The 25519-nt window shown below is 37.8% G+C and overlaps 1 protein-coding gene across 2 annotated transcripts in view; it reads left to right on the forward strand.

The window, feature by feature from the left end:
• The window catches only part of Hat1 (histone acetyltransferase 1), a 43561-nt gene extending 18326 nt beyond the window's left edge, over positions 1 to 25235 (forward strand). For both annotated transcript variants that reach the window (XM_005065163.4, XM_040745562.1), the window contains exons 4-11: positions 2404 to 2524; positions 9938 to 10117; positions 10359 to 10480; positions 10981 to 11085; positions 11385 to 11491; positions 17678 to 17829; positions 21633 to 21749; positions 24890 to 25235. In XM_005065163.4, coding sequence (XP_005065220.1) covers positions 2404 to 2524; positions 9938 to 10117; positions 10359 to 10480; positions 10981 to 11085; positions 11385 to 11491; positions 17678 to 17829; positions 21633 to 21749; positions 24890 to 25057 — 1072 coding nt within the window. In that variant the 3' untranslated portion in view covers positions 25058 to 25235. The remainder of the gene's footprint in view (positions 1 to 2403; positions 2525 to 9937; positions 10118 to 10358; positions 10481 to 10980; positions 11086 to 11384; positions 11492 to 17677; positions 17830 to 21632; positions 21750 to 24889) is intronic.
• Positions 25236 to 25519: the final 284 nt, after the last annotated feature.

A 25519-nucleotide genomic window follows, 5' to 3' on the forward strand; every position in this document is an offset into this window, starting at 1 on the left:
ATGGTGGCACATACCAGTGGATCTTTTGTGAGTTTGAGGCCAATCTGGTCTACATAGTGAGTTCCAGGACAGTCAAGGCTACATAGAGAATCCCTGTTTCCAAAAAAAAAAGACTGAAGTGGGGGGGGGGGGCTGGGATTGACATTTGAAGCATGCATGTTTCTAATTTAAATAAAAACATAAAAAAGAAAGAAAAAAAAAGACTGAAGATGTTCTTGCAGTAGTTTTAGCATCCATTAGAGATTCCTGTCTAATCAGTATTTACTATGATAAGATAGGAATTTTCTAACCCAATGCCTTATGCTTTTATAGAAGGAAGAACTTCCCATTATTCATTTGTTTATATTAGATTCAATTAAAAAATTTAAAGAGTCTTTTGACTTTTAATTTTTGAGACAGGCTCTTATTCTGTAGCCCTGGCTGTCATAGAACTAGCTCAATAGACCAGGCTAGCCTTGAACTCAGAGACCTGCCTGTATGCCACCCCAGTGCTGAGATTAAAGGCATGTGCCATCACCACCAGACTTTTAATTATTCAAATGTATTTTTAAATTGAAAAATGACTCTCCATGGAACAAATTTTATATCTATTTTTAATGTCAGATTAGGCTTTTTATGAACTTTTAAATATCAGTAATCAGATATTATATATAGACTCTAAAATATCAATGTTTCTTATTTTTAACAGGTTTTGTTTTAGTATAAAAATATTCTCCTTTGGATTTTTAAACAGAGGGATATTTATTTTACTCTTACCTTTTTGCTATTAAAAATAATCTCCAGGACTGAGAGTATAGTTCAGTGATAGACTGATTCATGATCAAAAAACAAACTCTCTTCGGTTATATCTCAGTGGATGAAATCTAGTTTCTAGATATTGCTTCTTAATGACTTTCATGTTCATCTTTTCGATTTGTATAGTATCACTGCAAATAGTGTGCTCATATATCATTATTCTAAGTTGGGTAGTGTGTAACAGTCATATGATGGTGATGACTCTGTACTTTCAACCCAAGCATGTCATAGTCCTTGTGCTAGAGTTATTACCACTCTTTTCTTCTACTTGGAGAATTGCTAGAATGAACATATTTTGGTAGCCTCGACAGAAATCATTTGAGATAGGGTTTTTCTGTGTAACCTTGGCAGCTGTTCTGGAACTCACTCTGTAGACCAGGCTAGCCCTGAACTCACAGAGATTACCTGCTTTTGGGATCAAAGGCATGAGCCACCACAGCCTGGTTTTGGAACTGTTTCTTATTTATAAGTACTCTTTAAGAATTTACTTTTTAGGGGCTAACTTGAATCTGCAGTTGAGAGTGCTTTTACTGCTGTTTTCAAAGGATCCAATCTAAGCTCAATTCCCAACATCCATGTTGGACAGCTCATAGCTGCTTCTGATTCCAGCTTCAAGGCATCCAGTGTCCAGTGTCTTCTCCTGGCTTTTTGGGGTACTGTACTCACAGGGATCTGCCTACACGCAGGCACACACATGATAAAAAAATAGATCAGTCTAAAAAATAAAATAATTCATTTAAAAACATGAATGAAAACCAGCTTTACTGAGATAAATTTCATCCATATAATCAATTTTAGATGCTTTTATTACTCTCACCAAAAAACCTCCTTCCTACTTTGAGTCCCTCCAGTCCCAGACTGTCTGTAGATTCTTCTGATCCAGATATTTTAGAATTGAGGCTCCCTCCCCCAAGACTCTTGAGAAGGGAATATCAGTGCTTTATGATAGTAGAGATCAGAGTTGGAATTCCCAGAAGGGCTGGGTGTTGTCACTACTTTGAACAGCTATGGTGCTAGTGATAAAGCAAGTGGTATGCTGAAGGGACCTGCCCAAGGCTACCTGTTTGCCTAGCTAGGTCTTGGCTTAATGCTACTTACCTCATCTGAAATGCCTTCTAGTCAATAGCAGCAGCAGCAGCAGCAGGCATAGTAACTGTAGGTAATGTATAACAGTACTCACTGTTGTTTAACATACTCATTGAACCCAAACAGCTTTCCTGAATTAGGCACCTCGATTCTCTCTCTCTTTTTTTTTTTTTTTACATGAAGCTGAGTCCAGTATCATTGTGAATGTTCCTTTAATTTTTTGTTGTTGTTGTTTTGTTTTTTGAGACAGGGTTTCTCTGTGTAGCTTTGGAGCCTATTCTGGCACTCACTCTGTAGACCAGGCTGGCCTCAAACTCACAGAGATTCACCTGCCTCTGCCTCCTGAGTGCTGGGATTAAAGGCATGTGCCACCACTGCCTGGCTAATTTTTTAAGCAAGTATAGTTTAACTTCACAGGCAATTTTAAGATTTTAAATTTGTTTATATGTGTATAGGTAATACTGTTTGAAGATTTGGCAAAAATTCATTTTGGCTGGTTTTTGTTTTTGCTTTTCATCTCAGTGAAACTGCTTTTGGTTACAAAGGTCTGAAGATCCTGCTGTACTATATTGCTGGTAGCCTGTCAACAATGTTCCGTGTTGAATATGCATCTAAAGTTGATGAGAACTTTGACTGTGTGGAGGTAAGAACAGAAATACATATATTTTCACTTTTCTACTTGAGTATAACAGAAGTCTTAAGTGTTAAGGTTCTGAAGAGGAGAGAAATGGCAATGTTGTTGCTTCATAATTGCAGTGTTGTTGCTGTCAGATAAAGGAGGTGTTTTTTTGTTTGTTTGTTTTTTTGTTTTATGAGACAGGGTTTCTCTCTTGTTTTGGAGGCTGTTGGTCCAGCCCAGCCACAGCGATCCGCCTGCCTCTGCCTCCTGAGTGCTGGTATTAAAGGCGTGCGCCACCACCGCCCAGCCTAGGAGGTGTTTTCCAGTGTCTTTTATAACCCTGTGATCATAACCCTGAGTCTGCTCATCTCATGGGTGAATCTTCTTTATGAAAACCTTCACTTTAATGAGCATATCTTTACTTACTGGCTTTTGTTTTGATTGTAGATGTGCAAGATGACAGCTTTCTGAAGGCTTGTAACTTATTTTTATTTTATTTTGTTTTTTTTTTTAACATAGCCTTGACTGTCATGGAACTTGCTCTGTAGACCAGACTGACCTTGAACTCAAAGATATCCACCTGCCTCTGCCTCCTGAGTGCTGGGATTAAAGGCATGTGCTGCCACCATAAATTTACTTCTGATTTTTATCCTCTTGATTGTTTTTTTCTCTTCTCCCATGTTTTATGCTCTTACAAGTATCATTGTAAGGGTCTTCTTAACAATCTATATAAAAATAATGTATTGGTGTGTTTAATGTAATGATATATAATGTCTATATAGCATGAAAGAAGCCTGAAATAGTCTTAATTTTTAGATGTTTTAGGGGGGGGGTGGTTTCAAGACAGGGTTTCTCTGTATTGTTTTGGAGACTGTCCTGGACCTCACTCTGTAGACCAGGCTGGCCTCGAACTCACAGAGATCCGCCTGCCTCTGCTTCCCGAGTGCTGGGATTAAAGGTGTGTGCCACTACCTCCTGGCTTTCATAATAGATTTTATATATTTATGGGATACAACATAGTATTTCAATACATGCATACAATGTGTAAAGGTCAGTGCAGAGTAACTGATATATCTTTTGCCTCAAATATATCAAGAAACAGTCGCAGGCTCAACATGTGGCTTACAAGTTAAAGAGCACTGGCTGGCCGGGCGTTGGTGGCGCACACCTTTAATCCCAGCACTCGGGAGGCAGAGGCAGGCGGATCTCTGTGAGTTCGAGACCAGCCTGGACTACTAAGTGAGTTCCAGGACAGCCTCCAAAGTCACAGAGAAACCCTGTCTCGAAAAACCAAAAAAAAAAAAAAAAAGAGCACTGGCTGCTATTTCAGAAGACTGGGGTTGCATTCCAAGCACCCTCAAGGCAGCTCAGGATGGTCTGTATAACTATAGTTCTAGGAGATCTGACACCCTTTCTTCCCTTTCTTGTCTCTGTAAGCACAGACACACACAGTATACATACATCCACACATGTATGCAGACAAAACACTCATACACAGAACAATAATAAAGTAATTAGTTTTAGAAAGAAAAGGATATATATATTCAATATTAGTGTTAGAAGTATTTTGAGTACTACTTGTTCTTTTTTTTTTTTTTTTCATGTACTTCTCGGTCATGCTTAAAATTACCAAGCTTGACAGAAAAATAATATGTAATTGTACTTAGTATTTGCTCTACCTGATAGTTTGTATTTCTTGAAATCTTCTTTTAATTTTGCTGATAGAAAGATGATTGTGAATAATACTGCAATTGTGAGAAGTAAATGTTTGCAACTAAATTCCATCTGAACTAACATTGAATAAATTATTAAAATAGAGGTTTTCAGTAATGAGATTTTCTTATAGTTAAATTTCTCTAGAATGCAAATATTTCATAAGTATTCTGATTTCAAATACAGCTAATGTTTTCCTTTGTGCAGTACAAAATCACTGTCATTTGAGGCGTGTGTGTGTGTTGTAATGTTGAAGCTAATAGTACTAAATTGATTTCTTCCATGAGAACTATTGACTTGGTTATTGATAAATCTTTCAAATACTGCACGTAGTGAAAATAGCTATTTGTATTAACTTCCAGTTGTTCCATTTCTGAAAACCAGGGTTTCCATTAAGAAGTACTGTGTTAAGTATAAGAAATCAATCAAAAAGCATGGTGGTGCATGGTTTTAGTCCCAGCACTCATGAGGCAGAAGCAGGCAGATCTCTATGAGTTTGAGACCAGCCAGGTCTATAAGAGCTAGTTCCAGGACAGCCTCCAAAGCCACAGAGAAACCCTGTCTCGTAAAACAAACAAACAAAAAGAAATCAATCAATCTTATATAGTGTTTTTGTAGGGTTACTTATTTGCTTCATGGTCAAAGATCATTTGTTTAGTGTTAAGGAAAGATCCCTTTCCTTTTTTTTTTTTTTAAAGAATGGTAGTTGATATAGATATAGTAGGCTGGCTTATTCTGTTTCAGTTTGCAGCAATAATACTCATTCCCCATAACTTCCTGTGTCCTTTTTCCTCCCCATTAATTATGTATATTATGTAGTGTGTCTGCAAGTCAGTATGGCATGTGAATGTGGGTACCCAAAGAGATCAGAAAGGAGCTTTGGATCCCTTGGAGCGGGAGTTACAGGCAGTTGTGAACCACCCAGTGTGGATGCTGGGAACCACACTTAGGTCTTTCGCTGCTGCCAGGAATATAGTAAATGAAACATTCTCTGTTCTTGGAGCATTTACCATAAACATATAATAAATTCAGAGAGTATTGGAACTCTTGCTGGGATGGTTGAAGAGACTGGCAAATTAGATTATGCAATGCCTTGGAATTTTCTGTGTAAGGATAAGGTATTGCTAAGAGGCAAGAATAGTAGCCTTTATAGGTTTTAAATAGGTGGTGAGTTGGTTATACAATATAATTCACATTTTAAGAAGGTAGGCTGGCATGTGTACATGCTTGTAATCCCAGCATCCTGAAAGTGGGGGGCTTGTAGAAAGTTCTGGAGTTAAAAACCATATTTAGCTTCATGGCAAGTTTGGGGCCAACCTGGGCCGTTTAAGACCTTGTCTCAAAACAAAACAAAACAAAACAAAACAAAACTGTGGCTTGCAGAGAACCTGCTATAGTGGGTTAAAGTGAAAGAAGGGAGATAAAACCAGAACATTGCAGTTGAGACTCTATCTCAAAAAAAAAAAAAAAAGACCAGGCGTTGAACTCTGTGAGTTCAAGGCCAGTCTGGTCTACAGAGCAAGTTCCAGGACAGCCTCCAAAACAATACAGAGAAACTCTGTCTTGAAAAAAAGAAGATTTAGTTGGGCGGTGGTGATGCACGCCTTTAATCCCAGCACTCAGGAAACAGAGGCAGGTGGATCTCTGTGAGTTCGAGGCCAGCCTGGTCTACAAAGCTACACAGAGAAACCCTGTCTCAAAAAACAGAAAAAACAAAACAAAACAACAAAAAAGCAAAAAAACAAGCATATGTTCTTAAGGTGTGAATAGCAAAAGTTAATTTGCTTATTGCAGTTTTGCTATTATATTCATTTTTTTTTTTACATCTGCATGCCTATGTATATGTGTATGTGTTGGGGGCACACATGTGCCAGAGTCCATGCATGGAGACCAGAGAAAAACTTCTGAGAGTTAGTTCTTTACTTTTACCTTACGGGTCCTGGGAGGCGAATTCAGGTCACTAAGCTTAGTGACTGGCACTCTTACCTGATGAACATCTCACTACTCCCTTTCGTTAATCTTTTATCATCTTGTTTTTCCCCCAAGCTGAGTTCTACAGTTGTACCTAAAATTCTGTAGCACAGGTAAGATGCCAGAGAAACCTCTTTACTGGTCATTATTTTACAACCAACTTGATTATTTAGACATTGATGTTTTCATCTTTGCTTGTCCTTTGCTTTTTTAATTCCTCTGTCTTTTGAGGTAATTTCATTCTAAATGAAGGAGTATATAAACTCTTTCTAGTTGCATTTCTGGGAGAGAGTTGATAGAGAACATGAGATGTACAGGGAGGTTGTATTAGTTATGAGTTTCTAGTTATTTTATTCTTGTCCTCTAATGAGGATTGAACTTGACAGAGGAAAGCATTTTTGTTTCTTGTTATCTTTAACTTCTTTTTAGGAAAGTACTAAGGATGGAGTCTAGGGTTTTTCATACACTAGGCAAGCACTTTGCCACTGAGCTATATCCCCAGATGGGTTTTCTGTTGTTGTTTGTTTTTTTGAGACAGATTCTTACTAACTGGCCCAGGTTCACCTTGAACTCATATAGCCTGGGTTGGCCTTGATGGTGGGATCCTCTTACCTGCCATTTAAAGCTGAAATATCACAATATGAGAGTGAGCAAATCTGGTGGTGGCGGCACATGCCTTTAATCACAGCATTTGGGAGGCAGAGGCAGGCAGATGTCTGAGTTTGAGACCAGTCTGGTCTGCAGAGTGCGTTTCAGGACAGCCAGGGCAACACAGAGAGACCTTGTCTCAAAGGACTGAGACAAGGAAAGGGAGAAGGGAAGCAAATTAACAAGAAACAACTTCTTTTGCTTCTTGTAGCATATCTTAGATAGTCTTAGAATTATAGTAATATGCTAAATCTTGTGACTCATAAGCCAAGTAAAGAATTGCATGTTCCACTTACTTAACATGCCTTTAATTGTAACCTCAAAAATAACTCACCAGGGACAAACTTAAGACAAACAGTGCTGCTTAAGATAAGATACTAGAAAGATTATTGTACTTCCAAATATGTATAAGTTAAAAGAAAATTAAATATTATAACATATTACTAGTTTTTCTCAGGCACATTGCTTTGTGCAGTGATAAAGAAAAGCAAAAGTTGTTCCATAGGAACATTTTCTCATGTAATAAAGCATAGGACATTGGAACTCTAAATGGCCATGGTGAGAAAGTGTGTTCTTTAAAATATTTCAAAGGGTTGGATAGATGGCTCAGTGCTTAAAAGTGCTGGCTGCTTGTGTAGAGGACCTAAGTTCCATTCCCAGCACCTACATAGTGACTCACAACCACCAGTAAGTCTATTTCCAGGGCATCTGATTCCTTCTTCCAGCCTCCCTGGGCACAGGCATGCATGGTGCACAAACAAGATTGTATGTAAAGGTGTTTATTGAGTAAATATCTTTGAATACTGAAAGTTAAGTATTCTTTCAATTTGTTTAAGGTAGGATTTGAGGGTAGTTTACCTTTCAACAGAATTGTGACTTGAAACCTAGACATTACAGAGATCTTTGAAGTTGGTTTCTAGATGAAAGATGGGTAAAGTGACTCATCGTGTTTCTGTAGCTCTGCCTTGCTTCCGAGATACGACATAAGGAAAGTAAGGTTTAAAACCACAAGTTTAAAAATTTAAAATCACAATGTTTAGGTTGCCCTGAAGAGTTTTTTTTAATTGTGTTTTTTCCTGACATTTAAAAACCAGAACTACAATTACACTGTGCTGTTTTACCCATCAATATTTTTTAATTACTACATAAATCTATTGCAATTATTTTTTTTAAATACTTTCTCATGCAATTATTGAAAATTGGATATCTCTTCGCACAGTTCCAGGGAAAATATTTATCAAATCATATGTATTTTTAAAATAAAGTAGATTTATCAAACTTAGTTTACTTGCAATTGAGGATGACTTGCAAGTACTGCTGTACACTTTAGAAATACACTGTTAACCAGAATGTTGAAAGCCATATTTTAAGTAATAGCTTATTTTTATGACCATAAATAAATCATATGTAAATGTTGGTACCAAAGCATTGAAAATAAAACTCAATTATGATAAGCTCCGCGTCCTTGTATCTCTATCCTAAAATGTAACTCAATGATAATAAAGTACCATTCATCTGCAGGTGCATTGCTCCTACTTAGTTAAAAGATGGTTGAAAGGATAGGAATTAGTAGCATGTTGTATTAGCCTTTTGTAGTGTATTTTGTCCTAAGCATCTTAATTTCCCTGTTTTGAATGCTAAGTAGCAAGGGTCTTGGTTTAGAACTAATACCCATCATGCATGTAAACGGTATGAAAGAGCTGCTTAGTAAGTTAACACAAAGTGTTCTTGTGTCAGTCCTTGTGGAAATAGATACAATACAAACATTACAGCTGAACTCACGGCAAACTCCATTAAGTAAAAACCTGGCCTCATTGTTCAGGAAAAAGTTTGAATAGAATGCAAGCTCATTTTGTTGAATGTAATGTCAGGCTTTTAGGGACTGTATTGAAGGATAAGGTTTTGTTAAGTTGAGACCAATTCATTAAGTTTTATTGCCTGGTGAGAAGCAGTAATACTTTATTGTAAGACTTCATCAAATATTCATGGTCAAAGAGAAGTAGTAAATGTATTCAATCAAGTGGTCTTTGGGGTTTTCAAAAGGATTATGAAGTCTGCTCAGCTGATAGTTTTCATTCATTGAGGTTGTTTAACAAGGGTAATTTTAATCTCTGAGTTTAATTTTGTTGTCCAGTCTTTTCTCTTTTATATGATCACAAATCCAAGTCTATGAAAGTTGTCACATTGTGGAGATGGGTGGATAATGTAACCATTCATATGATTTTTGTATTTCCTAAGTGGAGATACTTTAAAAATTATCATCTTAATGTAGCATATGAGGATCTTATCTGTCTACTTTGCTATTCATTTGGTCAGACTATCTAGCCTTACCACTTGCTGCTGGTGATCTTTTCATGTCTTGGGTAACATGGTTTCTTTGACATGTATATAATAATAATCAACCTTTTGTTTTGGCTTAAGGTTGTCTTGAAGGGTGGTAGGTAATAATCATTTTCTGTACGATGTTAAAAATCTAAATGGCACTCCACAATGTGACAACTTTCATAGACTTGGATTTGTGATCATATAAAAGAGAAAAGACTGGACAACAAAATTAAACTCAGAGATTAAAATTTGCCTGTTGGTTGCACTCCCCATTAGACGCCTGCCTCCTCTAGTGCATTTTTATGTTAGTGCTTATCTCAGACTTGAGAGTAATCTGTTTATATAAAACCTAACCTTTCTCATTTCACTGCATTGTTTGCTTCTTTTGTTGTGGTAGTTGTTGATTTTGTCCATTAAAATTTTTTTTGTTTTGTTTTAAAACATGGGTTCTCTCCCTGGCTGGTCTAAAACTTGCTCTGTAGACCAGTCTGGCCTCAAACTCACAGAGATCCATCTGCTTCTGCTTCCTGAGTGCTGGGATTAATCACTACACTTAAACCAGTTTTGTCCATCTTAAAGAAATAAAGCATAGTTCGAGACCAGCCTGGACTACCAAGTGAGTTCCAGGACAGCCTCCAAAGCCACAGAGAAACCCTGTCTCAAAAAAAAAAAACAAAAACAAAAACAAAAACAAAAAACAAAAAAAAAAAGAAAGAAATAAAACATTTTCACCTAAAAACTAAATTTGTTAATTTTTGTTCTTCATCCTCTATTCTTCAGGCAGATGATGTTGAAGGGAAAATCAGACAAATCATCCCACCTGGGTTTTGCACAAACACAAATGATTTTCTTTCTTTGCTGGAAAAGGAAGCTGATTTCAAGCCGTTTGGAACCCTACTCCATACATACTCAGTTTCTTGTCCAACAGGAGGAGAAAACTTTACTTTTCAGATCTATAAGGTAAAAAGAAATATTTTCCTTTGCCTGGAACCTGTATAGGATTGTATATTCAATAATTCTAGCATCAGAAAAAATGGTTTCTATTGACACTAAAAACAGCTCTGTTTTTACTGTATGTTTGTGTACATATTTAACCTGAGTCTTGTAAATGTTTCCCACAGGGTAGATAGTTTTGTGCTCTGCAGACTTTCACTTACCTCAGTGATGAGTTTCACCTGACTTTTCCTGGCTTTTTCCCTAGGCTGACATGACATGTAGAGGCTTTCGAGAATATCATGAAAGGCTTCAGACCTTTTTGATGTGGTTTATTGAAACTGCTAGCTTTATTGACGTGGATGATGAAAGATGGCACTACTTTCTAGTGTAAGTACAGTTCTAAAGCAACAGTGGACCTTATTACCTCCACAAAGCCAGCTTTTTAATTGTGGCAGCCCAATTATTGGGGACAGTATAATGATATTTTTCCCAGGAAAGAAAAACTATTGTTTATGGGGCTTGAGTTTGCCTTCATTATGCTTTGGGGGACTTGAGAATAGAGCTGAATTAAATGCTGTTGTCTGTTAGGGCCCTGAATGTAGGCTTAAACAGTAAAATGAGCTTTGCCTGTGTTTTCTTTTACTTGCCACCTATTCATCTTTATAATAGGCAAGTGCACTGAAGTGATGTAAAGAGGTCTGATTTATCCAAGTTGCTGCACACCAATTAAGTGAATTGTACATTCAGAACATAGCAGGTGTACCCATTGGGCCCTCACAGAGTAGCTTGCTGACACTGAAAATTCAGTCAGAGAATGGAAAAGAAAATGGACACTGCATGGGAGCGCGACTGTAATTGACCTGCTTGGCTTTCTGTTTTATCTGCAGATTTGAGAAGTATAATAAGGATGGAGCTACGCTCTTTGCGACCGTAGGCTACATGACAGTCTATAATTACTATGTGTACCCAGACAAAACCCGGCCACGTGTAAGGTAATTGGCAGTATAACACGTGCCTTGTCTTTATTTCAGAAGGAACTGCTGAAGTTTCCAATACTTGTTATAGTAGTGTTGATTTGTTTAAAAAAAAAATCACCGTTCATTGACTATGTACTGATTTATTGTTTTCTTTGAAACTGTCTGGCAGAGGAAACCAATTTTGAGTATGCTAGTAATTTTTCAGTTTCTTGAAGTTTGATTTTTAAAAAGCACCAACATTTATACTATCATAATTTGATCTCTTAACTGGCCATGATGTGATGTTTTAATTTAGAATGATTTCTTTACTATAGTCAGATGCTGATACTGACTCCATTTCAAGGTCAGGGCCATGGTGCTCAACTTCTTGAAACAGTTCATAGATACTACATTGCATCTCCTTCAGTTCTTGATATTACAGGTATGTAAAATTTTATGTTACTAAAAGAGCCTTTCTCAAACATCTTAATAGTTTTATTTCTGTCTTAAGTGCTAGCATTCTCCTGGGGCCTTTAGGGGACTGAAGATTGCCTTTAGGTTATATTTTAGACCATACACTTTTATGAAAATTGGACTGTATTCCTAATTGAAGTGAACAAATTAAAAATAGTGAAGTAAATATATATTTGGGGAAATCCTGGTCAGACATAAATGCATTGCAAGTATGATATAACTTATTTGTTCAGCTTATTTGGCAAACATTTTCATCATTTAGAAGATACCTGCACATTAATTTTAAATCATAGTGTGGGGGGGAGTAACAGTTCCTTAATAGAGGATACTTTTGTTGTTGCTGCTATTGTTTTTGTTTTTTGTTTTTTTAGAGACAGTTTCTCTGTTTAGCCCTGGCTGTCCTGAAACTCACTCTGTAGACCAGGCTGGCCTGGAACTGTAGAGATCTGCCTGCTTCTACTGTCCCAGTCCTGGTATTAAAGGTGTGCGTCACTACACAGCAGATGTCATTTTCTTGGCCTGAGTAATGTTCAGGTTTGTTGTTGCTGAGTAAACTGAAAGTCACTGCCAGATGTTGTAGCACATGTACCTATAATCCTAGCACTCAAGAGGCTGAGGCAGGAGGATTGAGAGTTTGAGATCCGCCTGCCTCTGCCTCCTGAGTGCTGGGATTAAAGAGTAAATCAAATTTTAAAAAACCTGGGAGTCACTCTTTTTCCCCCTTCATGTGTGGTCTATAGGGCTGATCATCCTCAATCTGGAAATTTGAAGTCCACAATTGAAGATTATTTTAGTGTGTGTGGCCATAAAGGGCATTGGATCCCTGGAGCTAGAGTTAGAGGTAGCGGTGAGCCACTGGATGTGGGTGCTAGGACTGAACTTAGATTGATTGGAGTAGCCCCCACCCCCCAAACTTTTTGTTTTGTTTCTAATTTCAAAATTCAAGATTTTTTAAAGTACCAACCTGATATTCAAAATTTCAGATTTCTAAAATAGATTTTCAAATTAAGGATTCCAAATAGTAAACTATAAAAATAGCCCCCCCCAAAAGATGACGATGAAAGGGAAAAAATTCTCAAAAATCTTTTGGTTACATCCATTTCAGTTAAAGTTGCTTCCTTGTACAAGATATTCACATCCAAGTTACATATTAATGTTTATTTTATAAAGGCTTAAGTATGAAATTAGGATATAGTAGAACTGAACGGTAAAATGCTCACCTAGGATACATGAGGCCTGGGAGTCTGATCCCCAATGCCTCAAAATAAGTACATAAATGAGGATATATATTTTGGATTATTTGACCTGATTTCTGTGTTGCTCAGATTGGTTTCCGTCATGTAAGCTAGGCAAGCCTTGAGTTTGAGAACCTCCTAACTCATCCTTGACTGCTGAGTAAAGACCTATGCCATCACAACTGACTTAGACACCAGGTTTCTAAAATTCAGATTTTAACATGCTCTAAAACAGTAACCTGTTTTAAAATGATGTTTTAAAGTTTTATCATTGTTTAAAAAAGCAATAGCAACAAAAAATGTTGACTATAGGACTCGAAAACTTATGAAATAAGCTAACGGGCAGATTTTTTTTTCATAAAATATGTGGATTTTGCTTGCTCAAGAAGAAAAAATAGAGCTGTCAGAATAGTGAATTGTCTTCTCTTAACTAATATTTAACCTTTCCCCCAACTACGGTCTAGAGAATTCTGGTTTACATGAAAATTAATGCATGGGTGCTCTTTAAATGCTTTAAACAAATAACTAGAGGGAACGCATGTAGGTTTTTTTTGTTTGTTTGTTTCTGCTGTGATGAGAATCAAACCCAGGGCCTTGTGCATGCTAGGAAACATTCTACCATTGAGCTCTACCAGATCAGCGTTCTAAAAGGGAGTTCCACATTTACAGTATTGACTTATCTTTTCCTCTGACTCACTGCTGTCAAAAGGAGTTGAAACATCAGCGATAAGCAAGTAATTACTCAGTTTACCTTATATCAGAAGCTATTAAGGGACACACACCACTACTTTTTGTGACCTGTAATATGATCAGGACAGTATAGCTAGTTCTGTCACTGCTTTGAGCTGAGCCAAAGTTGCTAGCTTCTGTTCACTGGCAGCTTGGGCTTGGTGCTACATGAGGGGACATTTTTGGTGATTTTAATCTGGAGTTCACATAAGTAGTCTTTGTCTCCTCTAGTGGGTAATGTGCCAGCAAGGGTTGTTTCTCTGAAGCCTCTTAACTACTTTTTTCTCTCTATTCTAGCCAATAAAGTCCTTGATACTTAGCACCAATTAGCAGATAAAGAATTTTCTTTCTTAAATCTCAGTGAAGAGTCATTAATAATAGTATCCTTTATTCATTGCTATGATTCATTAGAAACTGAAGTCTTTAAAGAGAAAAGCTAAACATGCTAAAAGGACATCTGAATTTGACAACTGAGTATCGACCTTTTTATTTTCAGCATTCACATATCTTGGCATTACAAAATGCTAAAAATGCTTCGTTAGCTGCTCTCATTAATATGTTTCTCTTAGGTTCCATACAGGGTCCTTTTAGCATTAAAAAAAAACTTAATGAATTTTATGCTCTAGTTATTTAGTTGTCTATTTCTCCATTATTTTATATTTTTAACTTAGTGGCTTTTCTGTAGGCTTTGGGTCTGCCTTTGAAATCCAGGGTGTTAGTATTGAGGTGGCCTTTGCTTCCTTAACATTTTGGCAGAAATAATTATAATTAATATTTAATCATTGGTTGCTTGGGTTCTATTCTCAGGGGATACATATTTGAGATGCAATTTCTGTCCACTTTAATTTTTGCTTCAGCTTTATTGGCAGACAGTTCCTTATTATTATACACTGTCTTTATTTTGAGGCTGTCAGTTTCTAGAGGGATAGCATTTGAATATTTCTCAGAATATAGATGGAATCTACAATTTGTTTCATTGGACAGTAGAAGTTGATTTTCAGCATTATTTAATCTACCAATAGTATATTAACAACTAATATTTATTCTTAAAGCCCCTTGTTCTAAAATGGGTTATACAAATTTTTAAAATGTTAATGTGGACTTTTATATACTTGGCTGATTTGTGTTATCTCATTTTCTTTAAAATATTTTAATGTAATATTAATACAGATAGGCTTTTAAACATGGTAGAACACTTAATACTACAAGATGACTTTTTGGGTTTTGTTTTTTTTTTTGTTTTTGTTTTTTTGTTTTTTTTGTTTTGCAAGACTGGGTTTCTCTGTATAATAGCCTGGGTGTCCTGGAACTCACTTTGTAGACTAGGCTGGCCTTAAACTCATAGGGATCAACCTGCCTCTGCTGCCTCCCAAGTGCTGGAATTAAAGGCATGTGCCACCAGGGTCTGGCAAGCTGATTTATATTCAAGCAAATTTTATCTTCAAATATATTTTATGTGAATGTAGTCTATGTATGGTGTATACACATGTATGTATGCTAAGTGCATGTGCTTTTGCATATGCATTCAGAGACTAGAGGAGAATGTTGAATGTCCTGTTTCATCATTATCTACCTTACTCCATTGAGACAGTCTCTTACTGAACCTCTGAAGCCAAATGGGCAGTTAGCAGGCCCCAGTGATGTTCTTGCCTTTGCTTTCCATTCCAAAGCATTGGAGTTATAGCAGCACGGGGCCAACACCTGGGTTTTTAATGAGTGGTGTGACCTGAACACAGATTTTCATGCCCACTGAGACACTCTCCAAGCCCCATAGCCCTGTTTTTGAGAGAAGGCCTTGAACTTGTATAATTCCTGATAACCTTGCTTATTCCTCACAAGTGGTGGGATTACAGGCATGTATTACCATGCTGGGTTTTTAAAGCAGTGCTGGGGATTTAATCAGGACCTTGTATATTCTAGAAAAGCACTCTACCAACTGAGCTACATCTCCAGCTTCTTTGTATAATTAAAGCCAAGGAAATTGAAGAACGTCACAAATTATTGGATATCATCATTTTAGGAACATTTTTAAGCTGACCCTTGTAATAAAGAGCTTAAAGCACAAGTGGTGGTGTGACGCTGTTATTAAGCCGCAAACAAAACATTATCAGTTTGTAGTTGTTTGTTTAAAACTATTTAAAAAAAATTTGACAGTGGATGCAGAAATCTACAACTAACTAATGGACCAAGCTCCTGGATGGCCTCAAACTTGAGATGTGCCTCCTTCCTCTGCTTCCCAAATGCTGGATGGCTGATGTTTGCTACACACTCTGGTTAAGTTCATCTTTCCTCATGTAGCTTCTCAGTTGTTCTAGTACTGTTTGTTGAAAAGTATATTTCCCTGTTGAATTGCTGAGGTGTCTTTGCTGAAAATTGGTTGACCAAAAGTATGATAGCTTATTAAATATTGTAATAATCTGTCTGTTCTAATGTACCATTATATAACTTTTATATGATTTTTATGGTAATGTAAAGTTTAGTCTATACAGTATAAAAGTTGAATTTGTAAAGCTTGTTTTTCACTTGGGTGCTACAGAGTAAACAAGTTTATTGATGTTTGCAAGGTATGACCAGGTTAGCAGGAATAGGAGGGAGGGCAGAGAAGGAAAGGTGGAATCTGGAGTACTCAGTCAACAGATGGTAGCTTATCTCTAGCCAGTCACGCTAACATGTGGCATACCTCACAGGAACTTTTCTCCTCACCTAGGCATCATTATAAACTCAAAGGTTTGTACTTCTACAACAAAAATAGAAACTGCAATTTTGTTATTTGGGTGGAACGGTCTACATACTTCTTTCTCTACCTCTCCCTGTCAGCATGAAGGAGTGCTGCAGTGGTCCTGGGGCCCACTTCAGAGTTCCTTTGTCCTGTCTGATCCAGATGAGTGGCTTTTCTGGTTGTGTCATGTAGTTGCCTGTGGTGATGAATCTTTCACACCTTTGTGCTTTTGCTGGCAGTTGTTCTTACTCTTGCCTGGAGCTAAAGTTCTTCTGGAAAGGGTAGTTCTCCTGCCCCCCTAACTCAACCATCTTTATTCCTCTTCTGTATATGGCCTGTTTATCAACCTGGAGTTGTGCATTGGTCTCCTTGGAGCTTTTGTACTAACTGCCTCTGTGGTCTCCCTTTCTTTTCCTTGAGGTGTAGAGTTGCTAGTGGCACCAACACCTTGATCTTTACATTGAATTTAGAAAAAGAAGTCCTCCAACTTTGTTCTTTCTCTGAATTGTTTTGCTTATATATGCTCACTGTGTATCCATAAAAGCCATAGAATCAGTTGATCAAATTCTCGAAAACATAAATAAAGGTTCTTGAGTTTTAAGCTTGGGTTGAATGACCAATTTGAAGAGGATGGCCATTTTAGTAATGAGTCTTCCAATGTTAGCATGAAATGTCTTCATTTACTTAGAATTCTAACATTTCTTTTGGGCCGGTTGTGGGTACAGTGTAATAATAGAAGATGTATAATTCACAAAGCTTTATAAGTTCAAATCCAATCTGGTCTACAGAGTGAGTTCCAGGACAGGCTCCAAAGCTACAGAGAAACCCTGTCTAGAAAACAACAACAAAAAAAGGTCTTTTAAAAGAAACTGATAGCTGGGCTGGAGAAATGGCTCAGTGGTTAAGAGCACCCAGTGCTCTTCCAGAGGATCCTGATTCAATTCCCAACACCCACATGGCAGCTTACAACTGTCTATAACTCTAAGATCTGATATGTTCATACAGACATACATGCAGGCAGAACACCAATGCACATAAAATAAAAATAAATAATTAAAAAAAAGAAGAGTCACTAGGCCCAGTCCCTTAAAAAAAAGAGAGAGAGAGAAAGTGATAGTTGACCTTGGAATTCTTAGCTATCAAAAAATGAATGCATTTGAAATTTGACTATTTTGTTAATATGGCTAGTTTGCCTGCAGTTAAAATGAAGGTGCGTGTGGTAACATTCCAATCAAACAACAAATGTGCAAACGAGCAGTTCTCATTTCATAAATAGTATAAATGTCTTTGTAAAGCATACCTACCATTTTATTTAATACAGTAGTTATCAGAAATGATCTTTAATATTGGAACTTTTGAATATGCTTTTCTTTTCAGAATGTTACTATGTTACTGAGATTATAAATGATGGTGGAACTGTGTTGGGTAAGGGCAGTGCTATATTTTTCTTTCTTTTCCTTTTCTTTTTTAGCTGAAGATCCATCCAAAAGCTATGTGAAACTAAGAGACTTCGTGCTTGTGAAGCTTTGTCAAGATTTGCCCTGTTTCTCCCGGGAAAGATTAATGCAAGGATTCAATGAAGATATGGCGATACAAGCACAGCAGAAGTTCAAAATAAATAAGGTATTTTTTATTTTATTTTGTTGGAGGAAAACACCTAAAAATTTTTTAAGGAACATTAAGCTGTGTGGGAAGCAACAGTGGTTAAAGTGTAGGTTCTGCCAGGTTCAAGCCTACGTCTAGAACGTGGCTCTGTTGTCTAGAGCAGTTTAGTTTATGGTTTGTACTTCACATTCCTAATGACAGAATGATGAGGGAATATATTACATTGTACTAAGTATTCATTTTCCTTACGGATAAAGGAGAAGAGAATACCTGTTTTGTTGTACTAAGTATAATAAGCAGATCAAAATGAGTAAAAAAGATAAACTCTGCTGGCAGAATGGCTTAGTGGGAAAGAAGTTTGCCGCCAAGCCTAGTGACTTGAGTTCAGTCCCCAGGATCCACATGGTGAAGGTGGAAAGGCAACAGTTGTCCTCTGACCTCTCACGTGGCCGTTGGTACAAGACTTGAACCACCACCACCACCATCCCCATATGAAAATTCAGTAAAGTCTTTTTAAAATTAAGCTTTTTGGGTGGAAGATTTATTTTATGTGTCTGATGTTTTGCCTGCATGTACTTCTATGCTACATGTGTGTGCCTGGTACCGAGGAAATTGGAAGGTATCCGATCCCCTGAAACTGACAGTTGTGAGCCACCATGTAGGTGCGGAGAATGGAATCAGGTCTTCCAAAAGAGCAGCAGTTCTCTTAACTTCGGAGCTGTCTCTCCAGCCCTAAAACACTAAACTGTGAAGTAATTCTATCCCTGGAGATGTATTGGTAGAAAGGTGCTAAAAAATGTATAATTTTCATTTTCTATCATTTGTTTTCAATGTTTGAGTCTGGGGGGCACACATTTTCCTCCAATCAGGTGTGAAGGTCAGAGGGTCAGCTTCCTAGAATTGGTTTTCTCCTTCTATCACATGGGCTCCAGGGATTAAACTCAGGTAATCAGGGTTGACTGCTTATATCTTCACCCACTGAGACATCTCACTAGCCGCCATTTTTTATGCTGTATATTTGTTTAAATTTTAAAGTCATAAATATATGGATAGGAAAAACATGGGATGTCAAAGAAGTTATATATATTAGTACATATTCATGAAAGAGAGTCAGGGTACTTCATGCGAAAGACAGTGCTTTTTTTCACATTCAAATAATTAACTAATAAAGTTAATGGAATTTCCATTTGTGGTGGGTGTTTCAAGACAGGGTTTCTGTGTAACATCCTTGGCTGTCCTGGAATTCACTCTGTAGACCAAGCTGGCCTCAACTCACAGAGATCCACATGACTCTGTCTTCCTGGATTTCCATGCACATTTTAACCCTAATTATAACACTTCTGCTAGTTTCTATTCTTGTTGTTTGTTTCTTTTGTTTTTTCGAGACATGGTTTCCTTGTGTAGTTTTGGAGGCTGTCCTGGAACTAGCTCTGTAGAACAGGCTAGTCTCGAACTCACAAAGTTCTGCCTGCTTCTGCCTCCCAACTGCTATGATTAAAGGTATGTGCTATCACTGCCCAGCTAGTTTCTATTCTTTCAGATGCTTCTTAAATGTAACTCTTCTGCAGACTTCTTTATACTCATATTTTTCTCATTCTACTTGGGAGATTTCATCTAAACCATCAAATCTAAAGTTTTCTCCATGAGCTTAAGAACTATAGCCAAAAATCTGTTGCTTACTTTCAGCAATACAATGTGAACTAAACTCCATCATCTACCCTTTAATGACTTCCTATTTAAAATAAAGAATATATACTTAGAAATAATTTGTCTATTTACTATATCAAACCTGTATTTACTGAGTAATTAATAGTTCGGCTTTTAAAATATAGATGAACACTTTTTAACAAATGATGGTTTAAAAAAAAAAGGAAACTGCTGAGTAGGGCATGCTGAGCTCATTGTGTCTTACCTGCACCTTGCTATTTTCAGCTTCCTTCCAACTTTGTGCAAGCTCTTGGCTTTGCTGAATTTCTTACAATTTCTAACGAATGCCAAATCTGACTTCTGTCTCTGTATAAATATTATTCCTTTTATTGAAAATACTTCCTCTATTTGCCTGGCTAGATAGTACTCAGTATTTCAACTCACAGACTCTTCTAGGAAGCTGAGATAGTCCTCCCACAGAATTCCCATGTCCTACCTTGCCACCAAAATAAGTTCACAATTGAAGTATCAAACAGAAAAGACACTATCCCTCTGACTTCAGTGTACCAAAATTTGCTAATCTAGTTTAATCTCCTCCCCCTACCGTTTTCGTCCCTTCCTTCCTTCCTTCCTTCCTTCCTTCCTTCCTTCCTTCCTTCCTTCCTTCCTTCCTTCCTTCCTTCCCCATTTTACACTGCCATCTGATGATTGAACCCAAATGCTAGATAGGTAGGTGCATTACCACTTAGCTTTGCCCTCAGCCCTTTAATCTGTCTTTTTAGCTGTCCTGAGACATAATTGGAACTCTTACATATATGCTGAACTGTTGAAATCCTGAACCTTTAGACCCAAGTTAGATGGTCACCTTCCTCTCTGTTCTCTGCTCTATAAAAATCCTGCCATTTCAGTTTCCCCAGTTATTTCTTACACAACTCTATAGAGCCCTTGTCTCCCTAATATTCTTACTTATGTTTTAGTTCATGTGTTCATTGTGTTTATTGTTTTTTTTAAGTGAAAGAGAAGATTGCCTAGTGTAATAGCTTAGCTTTTAAAAATATTTTATTTTTCTGTGTATGTATATGTACCCTATTATATGTATATCACATGTGTGTAGGGGCCTGTAGAGGTCAGAAGAGGTCATCAGATTCCCTGGAACTAGAGTTATAGGTGGCTTTTAGCCTTCACATGGGTGCTGGGAATTGATCCCAGGTCTTCTGCAAGAGCCATTTCTCTGATTTCATAGCTTCTCCCCGCCTTCCTCTCCCCTCCCTCTGTCTCTGCCTCTACCCCTCTCTCCTTTCTTCTAGGACCTCATGCATGCTGGGTTAGTGTTTCACCATTAAGCTACAGCTCCTAGTGGTTTAACTGATTTCTCTACCCTCATTTTTGCACTGTTTGTATTCAGTTTAAAAATTATTTCCTTAAATTAGAAATTTGTACATACCACTTTTGTTCCTATTGAAAAACTTGATAGTGACCAGGTTGGAGTCTGGTTTTTTAACCCTGTATCTACCAGTCCCTTCCCTGGTGTCTTCTTCCTGTTGTTTTTTTCCCTCCAGCAGTAACAAGCTGTGTTCTGTGTGTATATGCTTGTGCATAAATTTACACACAGTGCCCTCCCATTTCTAGGATAATGCTTTCCTCTCTTTGGATCCAGACTAGAGGCTGGGGATATTAACTCATTGGTAGGTCTTGGGTATGTGGGTCCTCAGGTTAGGTCCCCAGGTCCACAGCTGGAAGGAAAGAGACTGTGAGGGAGAACACTTGAATTTTCTTTTTCATTCTCACAAGAATACTCTTCAACCATTTCCCACATTCCCCGGCTGTGCTACCATCATGTCCTAGAACACCTCAGTCATTTGTTACCTGCAAAGCTACTCATTTCTTGAGAACAAAGACTATGTTTTATTTTTCCTCTACCAATCATCATAATTCTTTGCCTATTACAGATATTAAATATACTCTGTGTTCTACAAGAGCTAGTTCCAGGACAGCCTCCAAAGCCACAGAGAAACCCTGTCTCGAAAAACCAAAAAAAAAAAAAAAAATATATATATATATATATATATATATATATATATATATATATATATATATACACTCTGTGTTCTTTTAGAAAAACTGTCTCTCTTTAGTGTGAAAATGTTCACATTTTTTTTGTTTCATTTGTTTAGCAACATGCTAGACGGGTTTATGAAATTCTCCGACTGCTCGTAACTGACATGAGTGATGCTGAACAATACAGAAGCTACAGACTGGACATTAAAAAACGACTAATTAGCCCTTACAAGGTAAGACTTTGAAGATCAGAGAGAGAGAGAAAGTGATTAAGTGACTTTTAAGATTTTTGTTTTGTTTAATGTGTATGTGAGTGACTTCATGTATGTGTGTGCACTTCATGCATGCTTGGTGCCAGTAAAGACAAGAATAGGGCATTCCCCAAACTGGAGTTATAGGCAGTTGTAAGCTGCCATGTGACTGCTGAGAACTGAATCTGGGTCCTTTGGAAGAACAGCAAGTGCTCTTAACCACTGAGCCATCTCTCCAGCTCTATTTTTATTTATTATGTTTATGTATGCGTGTTGGAAGAATATGTACATCTGAGTACAGGTGCCTACAGAAACTAGAACATGGTGTTGGAGTCCCTGGAACTGCATTTAACAGGAGACTGTTAAGTTGCTCACATGGTTGCTGGGAACTGAACTTTGGTCCTCTATAGTATCTGCTGAGGTATCTACTCTTAACTACTGATCCATCCCTCCAGTCCTGTAACCATTATAATGCTGTCACTGCTTAAGAAGGAAGAGCTAGACAGTGACAGATATAGGAGAGTCCAAATCATTTTGCTAAAGAAGAAAATATTAGTTCATTATTTATAGGACTGTGTTTTGTTTTTCTGAGACAGGGTTTCTCTATGTAGATTTATAGACCAAGCTGGCCTCAAACTCACAGAGATCTGTCTGCCTTTTCCTCCCGAGTGCTGGGATTAAAGGTGTGAACCACCACCGCCCAGTTTAGAACTGTCATTCTTGATTTTCCAATTTGTCAAGATATTTTTGCATGCTTTCTATTAAAATCTCTTTAGAAGTTCTTCAAAATCTTGATGTGTATGGAATAGGAACTGGCTCCGTGAGTAAAGCCTTACAAGTGTGAGAACCTGAGATTAACTCCAGAACCCACAAAAAATGCTAGTGTGGTGCTCCCTGATTAGTAATAGGTAGGAGGTCTTGGGAAACTGGAGACAAGAGGATTCCTGGTATTCTACAATTATAAATATGTTCTCTTTAAGAGTCATTTATTAGTTATAGAATGGACGTAATGTGGTTTGAGTTTTTATTGCCTTTTGAAAGACAGACTTAGAATTCAGAATTCCAACCAGACTGTTAAGAGATTGAATCCTGTCTTCTTGGCTCAATGTCTGTGAACTTGACCAAGTTGTTTAGCTCCTTCATAACTTTCCCTCCATCTCATAACTTCTCTCAGAGTTGTGTGTGTGTGTGTGTGTGTTTGTGTGTATAAAATTTTTATCTCTGTATGAAGTCTTTTTTTGTTTTTTAAGTTCAGGCTGGCTTTGAACTAATTGTGTAACTGAGCATGACCTCAGCTTGTGATCCTCCTGTCTCTACATCCTGGGTGCTGGAGTTTAGGAGTTTACCCCACTAGGACTTCATATATGCTAGGTGAGCACCAACTCTCTAGCTCCTGCTGTAGTGAAATAACTGATGCAGTAATCTAGAACACTCTGTCCAAAACATGAGATGTTCGTGTACTGGGAGCGAGTGGACATGCTGGCAGTACTCTCATCCTTCCCCATCATCTAGTGCTTCCTTCTGTCCTGCCCCACCCCTCACTTCTGACAGGGACCACTGCTCTCTTTCCGCTTTCTCAGCATGAACTACTTCAGTAGGTTCTGACTTAGTCCTGCTGTTGCCCATCCTGATCAGCACTGCCAGGATTAGTCTGATACAGATGTCTTGCATAAAATTGTTACAGCTACTTATTACAAACTCCTCAGCATAGTGATGTCAATTTTTACAAAATGGGGAAGGCTTAATAAAATGTCTGTCATGAACTAGTAGACTCAATAGTAAATACTACTTAATGTTACATGTGTAGAACTTAGTATGTGATTTTTTTTCTCATAGATCAGTCTAGGCTCCTGGAATAAATTCTACTTGATCATGATGATATATTATTTAAACTTTCATTATTGAATTTTCAGAAATAAAAAATAATTGTAGCATGTATCCTCTTTGATCTTAATAATAAAACTTTGAGTCTGCTATTAGTAAAAGCTGAAGTATCAGAGAAGCAGAGCGGCCAGCCACTAGAGCTCTTACCTCCCTCTACCAGTGCTCAAACCAAAGGGGCAACCCTGTTCTCAGACTGCATCCTCAGAATGACTGCTCCTCACAGTGACTGTCCTGCTTTATACTCCTCTCTTCCCAGCCACATCACTTCTTGTCTCCACCTCCTTAGGGCTGGGATTAATGTCGTATGATTCCCAAATACTGAGATTAAAGGTATGAGCCACCAACCCTTGCTCTGTTTCTCTTTTAGACTGGATCAATTTCATGTAGTCCAGCGTGGCCTTGAACTCACATAGATCCATCTGCCTTTTGTCTCCCAATTGCTGGGATTAAAGGTGTGAGGCACCAGTGTCTGGCCTCTATGGCTGACTAGCGTGGCTAGCTCTGATCTTTAGGCAAGCTTTATTTGTTACATCATAAAATATCACCACAAATAATCATTTTACAGTAAAATAAGAATAGTTTTATATGATGTCAATTATCTTCAATTAATGCATCTTATTTAAGAAACCTTTGAGTGTCTCCACTTAGTAAGCAGGTACTCTAATGCTGAGTTATATGCCAGCTCTGGCAACTTGTTACTGTTTATAGTTTGTGTTCCTGATTAGTTTTTTGAGATAGGGTCTCATGTAGTCCAGGATGTCTTTGAAGTCTACCTCCTAAGTGCTGGGATTTTAAGTGTGCACTGTCACTCCTAGCTCAGAGCCTGGCACTGGCCACTTGTATGTGTTTACCACTACTGACCCAAGTACTGGGTCTTGTTAACTCCTTAGACGGTTTGTAGTTCCTGTGTTTCCTTAATGAAGAACCTGCATAGGAAAAATTGGGCACATTGCCACTATTATTTTTTAATTTATTTTATGTGTGTGAGCTTGGGTTTATGCACAAGCCTGCAAAGTTTCAGAAGAGGGGATTAGATCCTCTGGGACTGGAGTTACAGGTGGTTGTGAGCTGCCATGTGAGTGCTGGAAACTGAACCCAGGTCCTCTCTAAGCACAGTGAGTGTTTTTAACTGCCGAGTCATCTCTATCCATGCTACTATTATTTTTAACACTCAAGGCTTAAAATAGCTATTTAAGAAAATGCTCTTTGTCTAAAAATAATAATTGTTTGCTTCTTAGAAAAAGCAGAGAGATCTTGCCAAGATGAGGAAATGCCTGAGGCCAGAAGAGCTGACCAACCAGATGAACCAGATAGAAATAAGCGTGCAGCACGAGCTGCTGGAAGAGCGCTTCCAGGAGCTGGTGGAGGACTACCGGCGTGTCATTGAGCGACTCGCTCAGGAGTGAAGCCCCCGCTCCCCAGGACACCTGCAGATTTCTGTGCATCGTGCTGTGAAACCTGACCACCCTGAAGTTATCTATTGTTCTCCTTAGTGGAATATTCCTTTTGAGAGAGTGTATATTTTAAAATACTGTTAGAGTTTATGAACATATATTGCATTAATAAAAGATGGCTTGTGAAATACCACTGCTCTCTTCTTAAACACTATAGGAAGTGATTGGTGTGGTATATTAAGGTATGACGTGGTGTTTAAGAATTTCAGGTAAATCTTTTTAGTTTTACTAAAACCTGACATTTTTAGTTGTGTTTGGTGGCATACACTCAAGCTTCCAGCATTCAAGGTGGAAGCAGGAGGATTTCCTTGAGTTCAGGACCGGCCTAGGTTTCCATGTGAGGCCTTGTCTCAACAAAACCTAAAAATAAGCTGGAGAGAAGGCTCAAAGATTGAGTGCTCACTGTGCAGCCAT

This window comes from Mesocricetus auratus, unplaced genomic scaffold, assembly GCF_017639785.1.
Source record: "Mesocricetus auratus isolate SY011 unplaced genomic scaffold, BCM_Maur_2.0 Super-Scaffold_100004, whole genome shotgun sequence".
Classification (NCBI taxonomy): Eukaryota; Metazoa; Chordata; class Mammalia; order Rodentia; family Cricetidae; genus Mesocricetus; species Mesocricetus auratus.